Source organism: Plodia interpunctella, chromosome 23, assembly GCF_027563975.2.
Source record: "Plodia interpunctella isolate USDA-ARS_2022_Savannah chromosome 23, ilPloInte3.2, whole genome shotgun sequence".
Classification (NCBI taxonomy): Eukaryota; Metazoa; Arthropoda; class Insecta; order Lepidoptera; family Pyralidae; genus Plodia; species Plodia interpunctella.
In genome coordinates, this window is record NC_071316.1 from 6,431,034 (window position 1) to 6,451,165 (window position 20,132).

Below are 20,132 nucleotides of genomic sequence, written 5' to 3' on the forward strand. Positions count from 1 at the left end.
GATTGGCTACGTAGAAGACGATCATGAAAGATTTTCTGTGGGGTTGGTACTGCTGGCAATTGAGATTTTTGTAAGAAAGATTTTTGTGAGATTTTTATACCTTTGTCCAGGCAGTGGGACACAACAGATTAGTTTAATTGTGACGATATTAAAAAATACAGAGAAAATTTCAAATTATTTTATTTGCGTATACAGTATAATGATTTCACAACAATATTTTTTTCATTTATTTTTACGAAGGCACAACAAATGCGAATTAAATAATGCTGACCAGAAAGTAACACTATCTTTATTATAACAATAAATATAAATAAAATATAAACATCACAGAAGTCTAGGAAGCAAGTCCACACAGCAGAACATTAATTTAATCGACTCATAATCAATTTATTTTATTTAACATCGAATTTTCATTCGATAATATTATTTGCTTTTTTTTTCTAAAATGGAAACGATAATATTTACTTCATTCAACAGCTATATTTACGAATTATATATAGATTTCTCATGTATCTATTTAAAGCTGTTAATGATATGTTTATTGTCCAAATTTAACTAAGAAATATGACCGACAGGACGGACAAAAATGATTTGTGAATCACAAATTTTTTTAAATACAAAAACATGTCAAAAAAAAAAGGAGACTCACTTGTCAAAACATTTTAAACTGTCAAATTATCACAAAAATGGCACAATATTATCGTTGTGTCTAATCATCAAATCAATTAAAATATCTTAGCTGCAAATGGACAACGCTTTTTTGTGACCTTATAATTCAACTGTCATTCCTAAATTGTGTCCCTAATCCTCCGTACACAGTTTATGAAAAGCGAAGCCTTTTTAAAAGGACGGTCGAGTACTTGGGAAAATTAAAATAACCTAGAACTAAAGACAACTTTTGGAATGATTTTAAAATCACAAGCCTTCAAAATTGGCCGTATACAGGGTATCATCACTTTAAATAAATATATCAAAATATAGTATATATACAGAAAATATAATTTAAAACATGTATAATGTAAAATGACCATGAATCATAAATATACAGGCAGATAAAATGGCATTTATATAAATTTTGTCTATATTTCTTGTGTCGAAACGTTAACACCCCGTATACACTATCGAAAATCTAAGGCACTATATCAAGCGTACATACTAACTGTATGTACCCTTGTATATCTTAATAACATGATTATAAATTTATTCAATACTAGACGGAAAAATATACAAATAACTACATATATAAATAAATGCAAAGAAATACAATTTTACTACTTTTTTAATTAAATGAATGCATAGCCGTTTCATATATTAAATGCAAAAAAAAACATGTTAAAAAGATATACAAAAATTAATTAGTGATAGTGACTAAAACTCTTTCAAAAAAGCACCGCATCTAAACGCAACATGTTTACCTAAAATACAATTTACAACAAAACATTTATTTAATTACGTAAAAAGAAATATTTAAAACTATTCTCACAGTACGTGAAGTATAATCTCTAAGGCACTCAATTATGCTTAAATATTACGTCAGAACCTATCTATATTTTCGTCAAAGCCGCATCATCTTGTATTGAATGACTGGGATTCATGTCTACGTCAATGTTAAATCGATACAGCTTTTTTTTTGATACATTGAAATTTTCTAATGATTAAATAGATAAAATTTAACTATTCAGACATATTTGCACTATTTTATAGGCCAGGCTTATGTTACTGTGGTCACCTACTAGATTTTATGAAACGAGGGTATGTCTCAAGGTAGCACATTAGGCCCTCTATCATTTGTTTTTAAAAAGTCACTAGAAATTAGTAAAGCCTATCGCCTTTGTCGTGTGGTACGCTTGTGCAAGGCAGTGTGCTAGGTCCGCTCTCATTCAAAAAACTCCCTAGAAACGTACAGTAAACTACGCGTCCCCTTTGCCTTCACAAAACATAAAACATTAGGACTCTTTTGTATTTTAAAAGCTATCTAGAGAGATAGTAACTGTTTATTTCCCCAAACTGGACCAATATATGTGACGAATTTCACAAAATACATGGCAATACTAAAAATACCGAAAGTTTCCATATGGTACACCTCAAGGTAGCACACTAGGCCCGCTATCGTTTAGAAATGTCTACTTATCTCCGGTGGCTGTGAGTTTGGCAGTTTCGCTGTCGCTAGGGGGCGCTGGTTCGGTGCTGACGACGCGGATGAGGGTGGGCATCGGGGTGGACGGGGGTTCGGGTCTCGTGGCCAGGGTGAGTACTCCAGAGTTAACGTCTTCGATTGCTTTGCGGAGCTGCGGGAATTGGATGTAATTAACATAATGGCAGACGAAGAATCTATTAAAATTATTTTAAAATGTTACGATCGAATTGAATTAAAAGCAAGCAATAAGAAACATAAAAATGGATCAAATGCGAGACAGACTAACGGTATTTTTTTTGGTAATTACATACATCATTTACGGTTTTTAATTCTTTTTAGTAGTAGTAAATCATAGATCAACAAAAAAAGAAAAAAATTATTTATCGTACCGATAAATTAAAATTTGAATGAGAAGACGAAAGCTACATGTGAGAAGAATGAGAAGAACATAAAAATGGCGGTGTTAAAGGTACTGACAATAAAGACGAACTTAAGACAAACTTAAGAAGTCTGAATTAACTAGTTCGGGTCTGGTTGTAGACGATTGTACTATGTAGTGATGGTACATCTGAGCGTTTGCCCGGCTCTTTCCTCAGCCGCTGAGCGTCGGAGCCCAGGGTCCGCTTGTCCACTTTTTCGTCTCCACGTCACACCTGGTTAGCGCGCATATCATGCTTGACAACATAAAGCTAGCACTTCTTGTGTTTGCCCCTTGCTCCAGGCCAGGCTGGAGCGGCATAGCCAGACATTTGCCGGTCTACGCAAGACGTGGTCTTAACCCTAAGTCTGAGTCGCACTTATTATTTAATATACAAAAAAATCACCAACCTCTTTGAGCGATACGACACCAATAAGTCTCCCGATGGCCGTCACGTACGCCCGACTCACGCCCAACGTCGAAAACAGGGAGTGGACCTGCAATCATAAATCAATCAAACAATCAATCAATCATTTACTTGTCGAACATAGGTACAATTATACAGATGTAACATTGTTTGGTTGAATAATATAAAAAGTGATACTGCTTTAAAACTAAACATATTTATATTATATTCTTACAAGCCGAGGGGTGCGCAACGGCTGTATAATGTTTCGTGCTTCTGCTCAGTAAAAGTTAACGAACTTCAAATTATTTTTAGTGGAATAAAGTGCAAATAGATAGTCAAAAGTTTTATTTTATCCTCCTTTTGAATCCTTCTGAAAAAGGTAACAATTTAGGACGTTCCTTAGAAGCTTTATCTCTGTTCCGATTCCTCACTCATGTGGTAATTACCTTGAGCAATGAAGTCCTCTCGACCAGCTGGAAGGGCGCAGGGTCGATGTGGCAGATGTACAGGTTCTCGTCTTCATAGTCCGTGTCGTCAGGATGCTGGACATTGAATTTTCACAATATACTCAAAGGGCGAAGTGCGGTTTTGTAATTCACTTCTCACTATCAAGTCGATTCGCAGTGATACGCAGCGAACCAATCAGGTTGCGGTGTGGTTATCGTTGCGTCACAATGGCGGACTGTGATTGGTTAGCTGTGCCTCACCTCAATCGTCTCGATGGTCGGGTTAGTCTTGTCCGCACTACAATACATCACCGGGCTAGTAATTCTCGCAATTCTGTGTGAATCTTACTAGAGTATTTTGTGCAAATACTCTAGTAAGATGCGGTGAAAAAATCGCGAGGAAGTACGGTACGAATGCGGTAAATAATTCGCGTGAATAAATTCCGCGCGGTGACATATCGCAGTGCGGTTAACCTCTAATACTTTACATGAACAATACTTGCTGTCATCACTCGTTTTGTCAATGTAAATTATGTTTACTGGGGACGCATTAAAGACCACTTTTCAATGAACATCAGTTTGCCGGGGGGGAGCGATGCCGCTGTGTTTTATGGCCCAGAGGTGATCAGATTTAGACATCGGACCATAAAAATCTTACCATATCCCGCTTTCTGGCTATCTGCAGCATGCGATCGAAGTCTATCTCCTTTGCCATCTCCAGCTGTTCCCAAACCTTCTGGTCTTCCGGAGACATGTCACACACGCGTTCACGGGGCTGTAAATAGATAGATAGATTTTAAAAAGGAAAATTTACATAAGAAAAGTTAGCAGCAATATTGTGTAATTTATTGGAGACGATTTGTTGAAGCCGTGGTGGTGTAATTGTTAACACGGCCGCTTGTGAACCGAAAGGTTCCAGGATCGAATCCTATTCGTGAGTTTGTACACCAGTCTGGCACTCATGTTATCATCGACCACCACTAGCATCCGATGAAGGGGAACTCGTGTGTGAAATGAAGAAGGCGTATAGCTTTATTGTCATTAATTACTGAAAGACATGCATTACGGGTATTACGATATAGAACTGATTTCGAGATGGCGGAAGGTGGCCGAGTGGCCATAGGACTTCTAAAAGAAAATGATTGTAATTTTTTTCTAAGCTGCTGTGAAGAATAATTTTTCATTGTTTTTAGAATTCTCGTACATATTGTGAGGAAATCAGTCATTATTACGGATTGAAATCTATATATATATAAAACTCTTGCGTTACAGAGTGACTGATTGAGTGACAGACAACGTACAGCCGAAATTTCTGTTCGTAGGAAGCTGAAATTTGGCATGTAGGTTCCCTGGGGAGTGTAGGTGAGCACTAAGAGAAGACTTTTGGAAATTCTACCGCGAAGGGGGTGAAAATATTTTGAAAATAAACCATTGAAGTTAGCGACTTGAAAATTTGATTTTAGTTGTTTACAAATTAATGAATACGTGATTCAGATTTTTCTGAATATTAACCCTTAACCCCTTCAAAAGGAGGGTGAAAAATCGTATGGAATTACTTAATACAAATATCAAACTAAAAAGCTGACAATTGGTAGTATAAACATACTCTTCATTTTTCTTAAATGACCGAGATTTTACTATGAAATTCACGCGGGCGAAGCAGCGGGCAAAAGCTAGTTATAATTATATTATATGGTTTACAATAATGTTCCTGCATTGGCACAATATCATTTATTAAAGCTTAAAAATTTTATTTATCGATCCTTATCTTTACAATAAAATACTGAGTTTTATTTCCAATATAAATTGCTTGCATAATAAACACATAATTTTTGGTTTAGACTTCACTGATTCAAATAGTTATCTGGAACACACAAGCGAAGTATCCTGATATAGCCTAGTGGACAAATTTTGTCTTTTATAATGTTTGCCCTTCGAATTCGTTTTCTTTCTTGCTTTTTCTGCACTCCTGTTTCCTGATTCGGCCCTGTTATTTCTGGCAACACTATGGCATTGCGCTTCTTCCGGTCATAGTCCAAACAGTTCCCGCAAGGCACTAGGGGTCCCAAAACAGCTGGTAAAATTGTCAAATCGTTTTGTACAAGTTTTTCAGTGAAACCCCACACATTATCCTTTTCTGAATCAATTTGTTCCTTATTACAAATACATGTTTCGTCGAACTCTGCTTCAACGATAGTCAGGACTGTGAGAGTGAAGAATAGTTTGATGTCCATCGTGCAAGCGTGCGGGTGACTGGTTCGTGAATGAGTGTGGTCACAAAATCGCGACTATTATATATTCTCGTATGAGTCATGTCGTTATGCATAGTCCTTTAATTGTTTCGCGTAGTCCTTATCGGCCAAGTGACGCGCTTGTTGCAATATTGCTTTTCATTTAGGAAAATTGTTTCGTAAATTAATAAGGGTTTATAATAAATATTTCATGAAAATACTACAAAATATATTTTTTAGTTGGACAACTTGCAATGTACAGCAAAAGATAGTAATTCAAACGGATACTTAAATTTGTGCGTGAGTTATTTTGAGAGAATGAAATTTGTGAAATTGAATTGTTGTTAATTTGGTTTTGCAAAACTCTCTATATTGTTTATTTAGAAAAACATTAAACATATTGACACAGTTTTTGTGTTGTTTTATTACGATATTGACGGTGAACATGTTAGTTCGAGTGGAACATTGCAACAAAAATTTGAGGCAGATATGAACCGGCGATTGAGTTGCTTTTTAACGCACGTTTAGTTCGGATGACATGATAATTCATTATTATGACAAGCATGCCCTGATAGTGCACCCAGGATCGGCGCTAGACAATGGAACTCCTCAACGCTTTACTGCACGGATATGATTTATTTGTTCACGCATTGAAGAAAGGCAAGGGCTTGGCAAGGAAGAAAACTATGGAATAGACTTGCCTCAGCAGAGTTCCATGATAGTTTTGACATTGTGGCCATCAAGGAAAGTATCGTTTTCTCAAGAAGTCGGCAACGCTTCTGTGGCCAATATCGGGCGGCTGGTGTCCATGGGCCGCGGTGTTTGCTTACCATCAGGTAAACCACTATGCTATAAAAAACAATAGGTGGTTCACTTACCAGCTGCACCTTTTTGTTGATGGAAGGACTCCTCGGCAAGCCGTCTTGGGCTTCAGGATCGTGATTATCATTCACGTCTTGCAGCATCGACGATCGTTTGAAGATTGCTTCGAAAGCTGCTCGGATCCTGAGGAAGAATAGGAAAAGAAGTATCTCATCCTCACATTTTCACATGTTCACACACGGCTGTGACGTCATGGGTCCACGTGATAAATAAACCTTCACGCCGCATTCTATTACAAATTTCTTTAAATAACTTTGAATGACATAAGCGATCCTCATCGGTTATTGACGTCAAAAATTTGCGTAAAACTTAATAAGTTTTGACATTGACGTGCGTCAACGTACGTCTAAAGTCCATACAATTTCGCATTGTCGTCGATGGACGTCGAAACAACGGAGGACGACGTAGAAATGGTGCCGGCCCCTTTGCCTTTGTTAAACATTATCAAGTATAGAAGTTAAAATATAACAATTCATCATCAGCCATTTAAACGTTCCCACTGCTGGGGCACAGGCCTTCCTTATGGGTGGATAAGAAGCACGACCCACCACGCGGGCCCAATGCTGATAACATTTAACGACTACAAATGCAGTCGGAACCAATGGCTTCATGTTCCGAAGCATAGCAAGATAGAATTTTTAATTAGAAACTAAAAGGAAAATTAGATCAAATATTGAAAACACCAATTTGAACAACATTGAAAGCTTTATGAAATGCGTGATAGAAGATATGCGCTGAAATATAAATATATATATATATATATATATATATATATATATATATATATATATATATATATATATATAAATTGGCAATTGTGATGGACACGACCATGTAGTAAAAACAGAGAAGAACCCTATTGCCCAGTTTTCTGTTCAACAAAAGTTGTGTGACCATACGCGGGGCAGAAGGCAGATGAGTGAGAAACGCGGTACCACCATCCGTTTCTACACCTCGTTGCCCAATTAATGCAAAGAAAATAATCCCTGCCCTATTGGTATAACGATTCCTGAGGATTACTCGAAAATCCCACGGGAACGGGGAAAAAACGAAACATTTAAGTACATACGAAGTCAGAAGCAAATGCTAGTTTTTATTATAAATGGTTGGACTAAAATCTTCCTATATTTCCTATTTTGTTTTCATAAATTGATTTACTATAACTTGTCATAATGTTTTTCGCGAGGTGCGTTCTGTGGATGAGTTTGCGGCGATGATGTCAACCAAGCCACACGACCATACCTATGCCGTTCCCTTTGAGTGAGGAGCGTGATTTTTTTATTCAACACGCATGGATTTGTTTGTCTATGCCCACGGTAGAGAGGGAGGCAACAGAGTGCAAGAGGTGGAGAAGAAGATGACGATGTTTTTCGTTCGTTGTTATGTAGGCTAGCTCTAGAAAACAAAACAGAATTGAAAGGGATAGCTAAATAGATTGTTACGTACTTCTGTTTACATAGATATTAGTCTCTCTTTTATCTGAGCGTTCTTCTGGCAGTGTTCTAAGCATGCATGACATACAGCATATAGAAAGAAAAGCTAATCTTGCAAAAGAAAGTTCCATAAATAGCAGCGGAATGAAAAATTTATAATTAATTAGAAATTCAACAAATAGCCGGAATGGCGAAGTGTGGATTTGCATTTCACTTCTTACTATCGAATCGATTCGAAGTGAGACGCAAAGGACCAATCACAGTGCGGTGTGGTTGTCGTTGTGTAACAATGGCGCACTGTGATTAGTTAGCTGCGTCTCAGTGCGAGTCGACTCGATGATGAGATGTAAATAGCAAAGTCGCGCTACGCACACATATCAAGCAAGATATTTTCTAAAATCCGCAATATCCGCTGGTTGGGTTATATAACCTACAGACAGAGATACAAAGTCACGTTTACTAAAAACGCGACTTTTATGCTTATGTCATAACTAAAAAAAAACAAATCGAGGTGCGAAACGTTATTCCTTTCAACTATTCCTTCAATTCCAACTTTTATTCCTTCAATTAATCACATGACAGGATACAAGAATAAATATATAAGTTTACTTAAATAAAGAAAATGCAAAAATTAAACGTCAATTTAATTGATCAGTGTTATTTACTGCGTAATTTACTATTTTCTATCGTCATTAAAATATATTGCGAATGCATTTCGAATCCAAAAATAGTGACGGTGCTTATGACGTCACTGTGATGCAAGCTCCATATAATTTTTATTTTTTAATAATAGAAAAAGTATTCGATTTTACTAGTTGGAAAGAAGCGATGTAGATTATAACCTTTATTGCCGTTATTCTGGGTATTCTCACACTTTGCAATTAGGCTTGCGATCTGTCGCTATTAAACAATTGATTACAAGCGAATTGCAAAATGAAGAGTGTCAAGGTTGTTTGCAATTTGGGCTTCATGTTGTTAGGTGGTAGGGTAATCTCAGGTAGGGTTGATAGGCAAAGGTTATATAATAATATAATTAATAAATAAAATACAGACCCCTTCAAGGGTCTATAAATAATTTAAGATATTTTATTATATATATATTTTATTATTATAACAGCGTACGTGTGGTACGTGCCGATATCGTTATGGTAATGAATGAGTCAAAATGTGATTTCAAAATATCAAGTGGAACAATAATTTAAAATTTTGAATTTAGAATGAAAGAAATAAAAATCATGCCGGCGCGCACGCGATATGACTAAAGAGGTCATAATGCGTGGCGTTACAATGTTACCACTTCAAGAAAGTTTTGCCGCTTTTAATATTGCCATTTTAGTAAAAAAAAATATTTTAGCTAAAGGTATAAGACGCAGTTTTTAAATATCTATTTCTTAAAAAAAATCACAAAAACGTACATACATACGAAATAAACAATATTTAAATTAAGTAAATAATCCAGTTTTTTTTTGTCTTTAGTTTATCTACCAGACAACCATAGACAAAGAAGATTAAAATAGTTACTTTATGGTCCCAATCTAAGTTGCAAGCGAAGTCATTGAAGTGTGTAGAGCGCCTGCAACCGCGCTTGTAACAAATTGCAAGTCAGATTGCAAAGTGTGTAGTCGTTATAAGCGTAGGTAGGATTTCTCCAATACAGAAATTATGAGATGTGCATGTATATACCTGGTTTCTGCTCCAGTCACGGTAGTATACACCGAAGGCTGGGGGGAGAGGGGGGCGTTGGTGGTAGGGGAAGCTAGCCCTCTCGAGAGGGTGAATGAGTTCGTCTTCTTCAGGATCGACTTGGGACGGAACAACTGGCCTGGCGCTGTGAATAAACACGGATTGATCATTCATTATTAGTGTATGTATAGATCTCTTTCACAGATTTTTCGTATTTTCGCCTTCGTCTGGGGCTGTGACGCCTTGAAGCCCGGTATAAAAAATTAAACCTCTTCGAAGAGTCGGCTGTGAATTTACATCCTGCTGTCGCCCCTCCTTGGGAATGTTGTTGCCTGTTAGTTGATCTATTTATTTAAAAAGCACTTCAGGTCCTTACTGATTGATAAATGTTATTATAATTTGAACGATTTTTTTAATGATAGACTCAGATACGACCTCGGTGGCGCAGTGGTAAAGTTCTTGTCACTGAACCAAAAGGTCCCGGAAGCGATCCCCGGTCGGGTCATGTTGGAAAATTATCTTTTTCTGTTTGACCCGGGTCTTGGATGTTTATCTATATATGTATTTGTTATAAAATATAGTATCGTTGAGTTAGTATCCCATAACAAGTCTCGAAGTTACTTTGGGGCTAGCTCAATCTGTGTGATTTGTCCCAATATATTTTTTAATTTAATAAAAAAAATTATTTGTTCGATTTTGTTTTGTGGGATGATTGCATGATCTCCATTTAAATTTGCATACCCGTGGACGGTGAAACATGTAGAATTTAGTTCTTCTTTTAACACCACATTGTAAAAAAATGTAAACTCATGTTTTTGCAAATAAATAATCTTTGTCTTTATTGGAATAGATATAGTTAATGATCTGAGGTCAAATATAGACTAACACGGGCGGAGCAGCAATAGCTAGTAATTCAAATAACAATTGCAGAACATACTCAGCTTATTGCCGATGGACTGTAACAGATCCTTACATAGGATAAGTCCGTCATTGCACATGTAATTTTTTTGGATTTGTGTCGAATAGGCCACTATAGTGTAAATAATTAGCATCGCTACAACGTGGCTTTAAATCATGACAGCATTGTCATCGATCGGACCATATGCCCGTCACCGACGCCTGCGCATCTGCGAGTTGCTATGCGCACACGTCGATGCCACACGAGTAAGGTATCGGAACAGAGGCAAAGCTTCATACAACTGCGTTTTCGTACGTTGAAATGAAAACTTTTCATTTCTACTTGAAAGTGTAATATTATAGATATTATAGGACACTTCTCAATGAGATGTAATTTCTATTGAGAAGTTCTCAATTCAGATTAATTTTAATCTATGTATTTATTAACGTGCAAATTCGTTATTTTCGAGTGTGTTAGTCACACGTCGTGTCAGATTTTATATAAGTCGCTCAAAGCATGACTTTTATGACAGTAAAGTTGTTACAAGCAACAGCAAAAGACGTGTCAACTCACATGGCAACAGTCCGCCTGGTTCCTTGCTGGTGAGCGAGGTGCCGCGGACCATGCCCCCCGGGGCTTGCAGCATGTCGGGTGCTGGAGTCACCTGGAATCAAATCGAATCACATCCGTCGGTTAGGTCAGATGAGATCAGATAAATTAATTCATATTTACCAAAGCTGTAAACGACCATTACTGAGAATTGAGAAACTGAAATTTGAGCTGTTCGTTGCAAACAATGGCCTACTTGACTACATGGCCTGTGTGTCCAAATAACTGCACGCAGGAGGACCTAATGGATGCCACCGACAACGCGATTAGGGTGGCTAATTTCTGGGCCGCAACAATTTAGTGTTTACCATCGAAACCCTAAGAAGAAGAAGACTACTGAGAAGAAATTATTTATTTATTTCATCATCTTAATTTTTAACTAATTAAAAATAAATTTAATTAATTTTAACAGTATTAATTCAAACAGAGTATCATGCCAGAAGGGCTTGCCATTATTTATACGTAAACTTTTTTATGTATACTTATATATATTTTCCCAGTAATATGACAGTGTGAGTACATATAAAGTACATAGTCTAAAGGCATACGCAAACATACTATCATTATGATCACATGCTAATGAAAAAGGCGATTCATATTTTGATTTCATTTCATTATTAGCAAAAACTAAATAGGTTCTAAATTTTAGATAGATTCAAAATTTTTTGTATGTATTAAATGACATTAATATTAAAGCATTATATGATTACACTCAAAACATGAAAACATGTCAATGCCACACCACACCCACCTCAAACCTGGAAGGCCTCCTCTTGCGGGCCTCCTCGGTCCTCCTGCGGGCCTCCGCCTCCCGCTGCCAGCGCGCCGCTATCTGCAGCCTCCGCTCGCGGCCCACCTGCCTCTCGATGACCCGCACCAGCTCCCAGCGGTGGATGGAGCCCAGCAGCACCATGGACGCTGGGCTGTCCACCAGCGGGAAGCTTTTTATTGCCTGCCAGAAAAAGTATACCATCAATGGAAAACTAAGAGCCGGTTTCACACCACTTTCTGATAAAATATTATATTGTAATCTGTTATATTGTGTATTGAAGCGGTGATGGAGTAATAGTTAAGTGGATCTACAGATCTTAGGTTCGTAACCTACTCTTGCCATATGAGTTTGTATATCAATCTGTCTCATATATAGTAATCTACATAGACCACAACTTGCTTCCGGTGATGGAAACCATCGTGAGGAAACCTGCACACTGGTGGACAGTTTAGTGTGTATGCGACTACTACCACAAGATGGCGGTAAGTAGTCGTAAAAATCATGTCAGATGCCTTTAAGCGACTTGAATAAAATCTGATACCAGTGTTAGTAATAACACACTCTATATGCTGATGATGCTCTGTCATATAAACTAAATGCTAAAATCTGCTAGATAATTCTGCCTGGGGGTCGTCCAATAATCACGTGAGGATCGAAAGGGTGGTTCAGTAAAAATCACGAAATATCACCAGAGGGCAGGGGGATGTAGTAAGGTTAAAGCTTAACAACACGACATAAATAAAATCTGACACCAGTGTTAGCGATAACACACTCAACAATAATGTTGAAATGCGTGTGTGACATCCCTAGTGTTTATGGTCCATAGGTTCAAGTAACCACTTCCCCTCAGGTGGGCCCCGTACGACAGTTTGCCTGTTTGGTAGCATAACAAGAAGAAGATGTACCTTATTCTCTTTGAGCAGATCCTTAAGCTGCTGGAAGGTCATCCTGTTCCATATATATTTGACGTCTCGCACCATGAAATCTTCAACACAGATATCATACATTCCTGGGAACACATACATACTTTATTAAAAGCCTACAGTATTGCAGTTCTATTGCGTGTGGTTCCGCAGGTGTGTAGCAAAGTTAGTCTATCTATTAGTGAAAACCGCATTAAAACCCGTGCAGTTTTCGAAATTATCACAAACAGACAGACAGATGTTGCAGAGGACTTTGTTTTTATAATATATATAAGGATTATTGCGGTGGTGGTGTAATGGTGAAGACCTGTGGATCGAAAGGTCCCAGGTTCGAATCCTACTCGTGCCACATGAGTTTGTATACCAATCTCACTCACTCATGTATAGTAGTTTTCATCGACCACCACTTGGTTCTGGTGAAGGAAAACATCGTGAGGAAACCTGCACACTGGTTGATTCTTATTAACTTGTGTGTGAAATGGAGAAAGCAATGGCAAACCACTCCATTAATAATGCCAAGAAAGTTGTTGTGTGTAATTCATTCCACGTAATGACCACGACCCTCAGCTATGAGGAATACGACTATGAAGAAGATAAGGATTATTGGGTACATACAGGTGTTCAAATTATAATGTAGCAATTCTAATAAGACAACGAAAATTAAATTGCTAAAAGGCTGCCAAACCTGATATAGCTGTATAAATAATTATTTTACATAAAGATTTTTATGTGCTAACAATAAAAATTGTATGTGCAATTGATTGCATATTTTGAAGGTGACAAACATGACGAGGTGGCCGAGTGGTTAAGGCGTTGGACTGCTAATCCAATGTGCTCTGCACGCGTGGGTTCGAATCCCATCCTCGTCGATTTTTTTAATTTTATTTCTGGTACAAGTTTTATTAGTATTTCGCATATTGTATTTGTAAAGGAAATTCAAATAAATAAATAACAAACTTTTGGATACTAAAATTATAATGGACCTAATGGAGATCCCTGCGGTACCATCTACTTTTCAAAACTCGTAATCAGAATAAAATCTATTGATTTTACCTCTTTGAACTAAGGTCACATTCATGTCATTTATACATAAGGGAAGTATGCTAAAGTAGTTATTTGTATGTGATGAAAGTTATAAAATTTCAATATGTTTAGGTCGATAAATACAATCAAAAGCTTATGACAAATCACACGAAAAAAAAAAACCGAAATCTTATGGGCTATAGCGGGAATGAATTTTTATATGTTATTTGTGCAACAAAGTATAATTAGCCAGCTGTACAAATAAACATACATCGGCAGCTAATATAAGTTTACAACGAGTGTTCACAAGACGAGGTGGCCGAGTGGTTAAGGCGTTGGACTGCTAATCCAATGTGCTCTGCACGCGTGGGTTCGAATCCCATCCTCGTCGAGATTTCATTTTATTTTTATTTATAAGCATCTAAGATCCAAGGTCAGACTAAAAAATATCCCAACTTTATCTCACTAAGATTCAAACCCGGAACTTCTGATGTAGCCGTTTGTTGACCGTTGTTCAATAGAGTTCATCGATTTTAATGGGAATGGGAATGTTAAGATAAAAGACAGAGAGTATAACAAAAACTACCAATGTTCAAAAATTATCTCCGTCTCTCTCCGACCATAAGAAACAGTAAAGAATGTACTCACGACTAGCAGAAGAGAGTAGATCAGGTAGATAGGGCAGCTTCTTGATCAATATAATACTGTCGAAACACGAAGGTTGTAGAAGAGAGGCCACTGCATTAGCGGCTAGGACTGCCGCCATCACTGGCAGTATGTGGGTCACCTGAAAACAGCGCCTGTTATACCACATTCTGATAAAAAGTCATATTGTGATCTGACAGATAAGCTAACAGCTAGATCAATTTGCCTGAAGCTATTTGCCAGTTGGCCCTATTCATAAACGGGTCTATATAAGGTGAGTTTGTATATCAATCTGACTCATGTGTAGTAGTTTTCATTGACCACCACTTGCTTCCGGTGAAGGAAAACGTCGTGAGGAAACCTGCACACTGGTTGACATTTTAAGTTCTCTAGTGCGACTACTTACCACTAGATGTCGGTAGGTAGTCGGAATACTCATGTCAGATGCTTTTAGGCGATTTGAATAAAATCTGACAGCAGTATTAGCAATAACACACTCGAAAAGAAAGAACAGAGTTCCGTCTAAAGTCATTTTTTTATTTCCTTTTTCACGGTACTTTTGAGTCTGAAAATGTTTTTTTTTGTTATCAATCAATATGTTTACCTGTCCAGTCATCTCGCTAACTATAACTATAGTCGACACGGTGTGAGTGACAGCCCCTGTGAACGCTGCTGCGCCCACAGTAGCGTAGCCACCTGCAACATGGGAAAAGTTAAGTCGAGTTTCTGAAAACACTACTTGTTGCTCGCAACATTAAAAGGATACAACAAATCGCCGGGTGCTTTGTACGAACTTTCGTATGTAGGTGGGGGTGTAACAAGGATGTCAATTTATATTCATCATCATATGAAATGCCATATATTATCTGTTCGTTAAGATTAAAATTTAAATTCAAATTCATTCATTTCGTGAACATAGGTAGTACAGTAGATGGTATAAAGAGCGTTATATCACAACAAAATTTACAGCTTTTTCTCCCAGAAGCGATGGTAGTGTAAGCGATGGTAGGTTAAGACGCCCGCCGATCGAAAGGTCTCAGGTTCGTATCCTAATCGGCCCATATGAGGTTTGTATACCAATCTGACTCATTATTAAAACATCGTGAGTAAACCTGCACAAACCTGCATACAGGTGGACAGTTTAGTTCACTAGTGCGTATGCGACTACCTGCCACTAGATGGCGGTAAGTAGTCGTAAAAGTAATGACAGATGCCTTTAGGCGACTTGAATAAAATGTGACACCAGTGTTAGCAACTCTATCAGTGTTAGCAATTTACGTTTGGGATCACCGTCATCATATCGAATGTGTTAACACTTGATATGATGATCCCAGACGCACGACATACACGGGCGGTTAAAGGGTGGTTTCAAAGTTTTCTTTACCTGGCAATATCTTCTGTATATGTCCACCATAAGCAACTCCCAAGGGGCAGAAATAATGCATTATTTCCCCAGTAAATCTGCCGAGGGAGGCGCCCATCTTAAACGCGGGCACGAAGATACCCGCCGGCACGGGCAGCGTGCACGACACCATACTCAGGAAGTACTGTGATGTCACATGATTTGGTTTAGTCTTGGGAAAAATATGTCAGATGATGATCAATTATGCATAGAATATATTGCACTAACTGAACTTTAGTTCAGTTTTTTACTAACAATACACTGTAATTGTGTAAAGGTATATTATACTATTTAAAATATATATATATATATATATATAGGTGTATATATATATAATATAATATATATATATAAAAAACTGAACTAAAGTTCACTTCAGTAAAGATCAATTATGCATAGAATATATTGCACTAACAATACACCGTAATTGTGTAAAGGTATATTATACTATTTATGTAAGGTATATAAATAATTATAGGTGTAAGGTATATTATTCTATTATATATTTATATATATATATATATATATATATACCTATTATATTAACAGGTATATTTATTTATTTTTTTAAGGAAATCTACCGAGGATGACAGAGCAGTATCATTTTGAAAATGTATCTTGCTCATCGTCGTCTTCATATTCGTATTCCTCATGGCTGAGAGTTGGGAGAGAGTAGGAGGTGGAATAAAACACACATGTCAAAATCAAAAATATGTCAGGTGTTTGTTGACATGAAATTTCGTAATTCTTAGTAATTATCTAAATTCGCAATTCTTTCATTCTTAATTCATGAGAAGCTTTCGCTCGCGGCTCCATCTGCGTGGAATTCCCACGGGAACGGATGAATGGCACCCTATGTCGTAACTACACGGTAGTCTTAACTACACTTATCTAAAATTTCAAGAAGATAGTAGTGAAGAGGTAGCAAACAAATAAAATGCCGTATTTATAATATTACTAACTGTAGTCCTCTGTCGAGTACTCCACGGTTTCGCGAATTCTTTGCGGATGATGTGTTTTCATGGAAGAAGACAGAAGAGTCACCGTATGTTGAATGACAATCAGTATAATTTCAGGTACTTATTAAAGCTAATTAGCATTATATTATTACAGGTCTACCGAAGGCTCCTCAAGTCACGAACTAATAAAAGAAGGCACGAATCATGAATTAGTTCCAATTAGCCAACTGTACAAACAAACACATTTACCAAATAGTAATAAGCAATAAGTTTTTACTTTTTAAATAAGACGAGGTGGCCGAGTGGTTAAGGCGTTGGACTGCTAATCCAATGTGCTCTGCACGCGTGGGTTCGAATCCCATCCTCGTCGAGATTTTTTTTGTTCTTTTTTTCTGGTACTAGTTTGATTAGTATTTCGCATATTGTATTTGTAAAGGAAATTCAAATAAATAAATAACAAACTTTTGGATACTAAAATTATAATGGACCTAATGGAGATCCCTGCGGTACCATCTATCTTTCAAAACTCGTAATCAGATTAAAATTTATTGGTTTTACCTCTTTGAACTACGGTCACATTCATGTCATTTATACATAAGGGAAGTATGCTATAGTTTTATTGGTATGTGATGAAAGTTATAAAATTTCAATACGTTTAGGTTGATAAATACAATCAAAAGCTTATGACAAATCACACGAAAAAAAAAACCGAAATCTTATGGGCCATAGCGGGAATGAATTTTTATATATTATTTGTGCAACAAAGTATAATTAGCCAGCTGTACAAATAAACATACATCGGCAGCTAATATATGTTTACAACGAGTGTTCACAAGACGAGGTGGCCGAGTGGTTAAGGCGTTGGACTGCTAATCCAATGTGCTCTGCACGCGTGGGTTCGAATCCCATCCTCGTCGAGATTTTTTAGTTCTTTCACATTACATGATTGGCTAATGAATTGAATTCTTCGATTACCTTTAACCACGAAGGTTGTCGAAGAATTTTACAATCAGTTAAAGCAGAGACATGTCAATAAAAATACATTTTTTTAAATAGTTTATTTCTGTGCTAGACTGTTGAGCAAAGTTCTTCTATATTTTCCTCCATTGGTTATGAGAGATTAAAAAAATATATAAACTGATGAGATGTGACAGAATGAGGATTGCATTCCAACTTATGTCAAAGCATATGAAATAGTTGACAAAACTAGTAAAAATGATAAAAAATCAGCTGCTCATGATGGAGAAGAAGTAGATGACAAAGCATATGAAGTTGATGACAAAATTAATAAAAATGAACAAGCTACTTACAATAGAGAAGTAGATGACGAGGCAGCTGAAGTAGTTGGATAAAATTAGTAAAAATGGTAAAAATGAACCAGTGATTCACAATGGACAAGAAGAATATGACGAAGCAGCTGAAGTAGTATACGAAGCTAGTAAAAATGAACCAGCTACTCACAATGGAGAAGAAGTAGATGACGAGACAGCCGAAGTAGTTGACTTCGGGCGTCTCGAAGTGCGAGACGACGGCGGCCTGCTGCGCGCTGAGCGCGTCGCCCCACGTGAAGTTGGCGAACAGCGCGTGCACCTGCGCGTGCGCGCTACTTTATTGCTCTACTACCGTCTGTACGCCGGATAACTTCTGCTCAACCCTAATTTAATTCGCCCGAGTCGACACTCTAAGAGGATTGCACTATTTATAAAGTTAACGACTTTAGGCGCTTTGTATTTACACACACACTAATTATCAATCTCTTTTATTACTCAGCGAAAAATAAATATTTCAACAGATTATACCACACTAGATAGTGTCACTAATGTCATCAATCTGACAATTCAGTCGGTTGATTCACAGGTTCATTTTTAGCATGATAGGGACCAACACTGTTCAAATGAGTTTCTTTCGGCATTTCTTCTCAGCAGTGGTCGTTCCGAAATGCCAGTAGTTTGTAGCTTGTAAGATAATAACTATAAATATAAAAATTGACAAGAAAAAGTGCCTGTGAAGGTCTAATTTCTGAATGATTTGAATTTGAATTTGGAAAATCACTGAAATTCATAAAAAATATACAATAGTTGATTTCTACTAAAAATATCAGGTCGATTCAGCTTAGTTAATACATTAATCATTATTTTATATATAATAATATAAGCAACACAGCGTGTTAAAAAATGTTATGTAACACTTGCTGTCTTTGGCACTCTTTTATCAACAATTTGTTTAAGAAAATAGACAACAAATGAGTTATAACAATTGGTAACACGCTGTGTTGAGCACCTATAGCTATCTGAAACAGAGAAAGCTGAAAGAATGTATGTAATGTCCTTGTCGAGTGTAGGGAAACAAGAATTACAAAATTCCCACGGGAACCGACAATCAGCAGCTTTTACACGCGTACGAAGTCGTCGGCAAGAGCTAGTATATCTTTATTACCTGTCCCTGGTTTCCTAAATCAGCAGCCATGTACTTCCCGATGCCGGGAGGGAAGAATATTGACATCACAGCCAAGGTCATGAAGCCTGGGTAGATAAAACGGCTGGAAGGAGAAAATGACATTGTAAATTCCACGCGGACGAACCACCGATTAGGCTCATCAGTAATAACTAATGATATATGAATTTAAAACCTATAAATATTATTTTTTCAAGTGTGCTAACAAAAAGTATTGTTATTCATAAAAAATATATAAAGCATATTTGAAGATAAAGTATTCTTTGTCTTGATCTATCATATATATATATATATATATCAATCATTATAATGTCAAATATTGTAAAGTGCTATAGTGACAAAACATACTTTAGCTTATCTAAAGTATGCTTCTTGTGGAAAGTCATCGCTATCACTACATAGTATAAAACAAAGTCACGTCCCGCTGTCTGTCCATCCATATGTATGCTCAGATCTTTAAAAATACACAATAGATTTTGATCCTGGTTTTTCAAATAGAGGATGATTCAAGAGGAAATTTTTGGTGTTTAATTTAATAACCCGAACGAAGCCAGGACGGGCCGATAGTTAATGTAAAATTAGAAACTCACTTCTTTTGCAAGAAATTACTCAATGTCTTGGTGTTTCTCATGAACAGCACATATTGCCGGTGCAGGAATACCCAGAACGCTGCCAGCAACCCGCACACAATTCTGTAAATAAAATATACAGGATTATATATATACGATTAGATGCGCCTCGGGGCTTCGCTCCCGTCGGAACTTCGGGATAAAAATTACCCTATGTGTTATTCCAGGTTATATTCTAC

At 37.0% G+C, this 20,132-nt stretch overlaps 1 protein-coding gene and 4 non-coding genes across 7 annotated transcripts in view; 4 read left to right on the forward strand and 1 right to left on the reverse strand.

Moving 5' to 3' along the window:
- Positions 1–163: 163 nt before the first annotated feature.
- Positions 164–20,132, reverse strand: part of ClC-a (Chloride channel-a) — a 65,956-nt gene continuing 45,987 nt past the window's right edge. For 2 of the 3 annotated variants that reach the window (XM_053763339.2, XM_053763338.1), the window contains 15 exons: positions 19,915–20,016; positions 19,307–19,409; positions 18,332–18,460; positions 15,894–16,056; positions 15,114–15,205; positions 14,513–14,651; positions 12,824–12,927; positions 11,898–12,098; positions 11,111–11,201; positions 9,640–9,784; positions 6,520–6,646; positions 4,069–4,185; positions 3,411–3,506; positions 2,966–3,052; positions 164–2,288 (listed from right to left, as the gene is read on the reverse strand). In XM_053763339.2, the coding sequence (XP_053619314.1) occupies positions 2,124–2,288; positions 2,966–3,052; positions 3,411–3,506; positions 4,069–4,185; positions 6,520–6,646; positions 9,640–9,784; positions 11,111–11,201; positions 11,898–12,098; positions 12,824–12,927; positions 14,513–14,651; positions 15,114–15,205; positions 15,894–16,056; positions 18,332–18,460; positions 19,307–19,409; positions 19,915–20,016 (1,861 nt within the window). In that variant the 3' untranslated portion in view covers positions 164–2,123. The remainder of the gene's footprint in view (positions 2,289–2,965; positions 3,053–3,410; positions 3,507–4,068; positions 4,186–6,519; positions 6,647–9,639; positions 9,785–11,110; positions 11,202–11,897; positions 12,099–12,823; positions 12,928–14,512; positions 14,652–15,113; positions 15,206–15,893; positions 16,057–18,331; positions 18,461–19,306; positions 19,410–19,914; positions 20,017–20,132) is intronic. The other variant, XM_053763340.1, reaches the window with a different exon arrangement.
- TRNAS-GCU (transfer RNA serine (anticodon GCU)) lies at positions 13,629–13,710 on the forward strand. The gene has a single exon. It is a non-coding gene; the product is annotated as a tRNA-Ser (tRNA).
- Positions 14,174–14,255, forward strand: TRNAS-GCU (transfer RNA serine (anticodon GCU)). The gene has a single exon. It is a non-coding gene; the product is annotated as a tRNA-Ser (tRNA).
- Positions 17,159–17,240, forward strand: TRNAS-GCU (transfer RNA serine (anticodon GCU)). Its single transcript has one exon. It is a non-coding gene; the product is annotated as a tRNA-Ser (tRNA).
- TRNAS-GCU (transfer RNA serine (anticodon GCU)) lies at positions 17,706–17,787 on the forward strand. Its single transcript has one exon. It is a non-coding gene; the product is annotated as a tRNA-Ser (tRNA).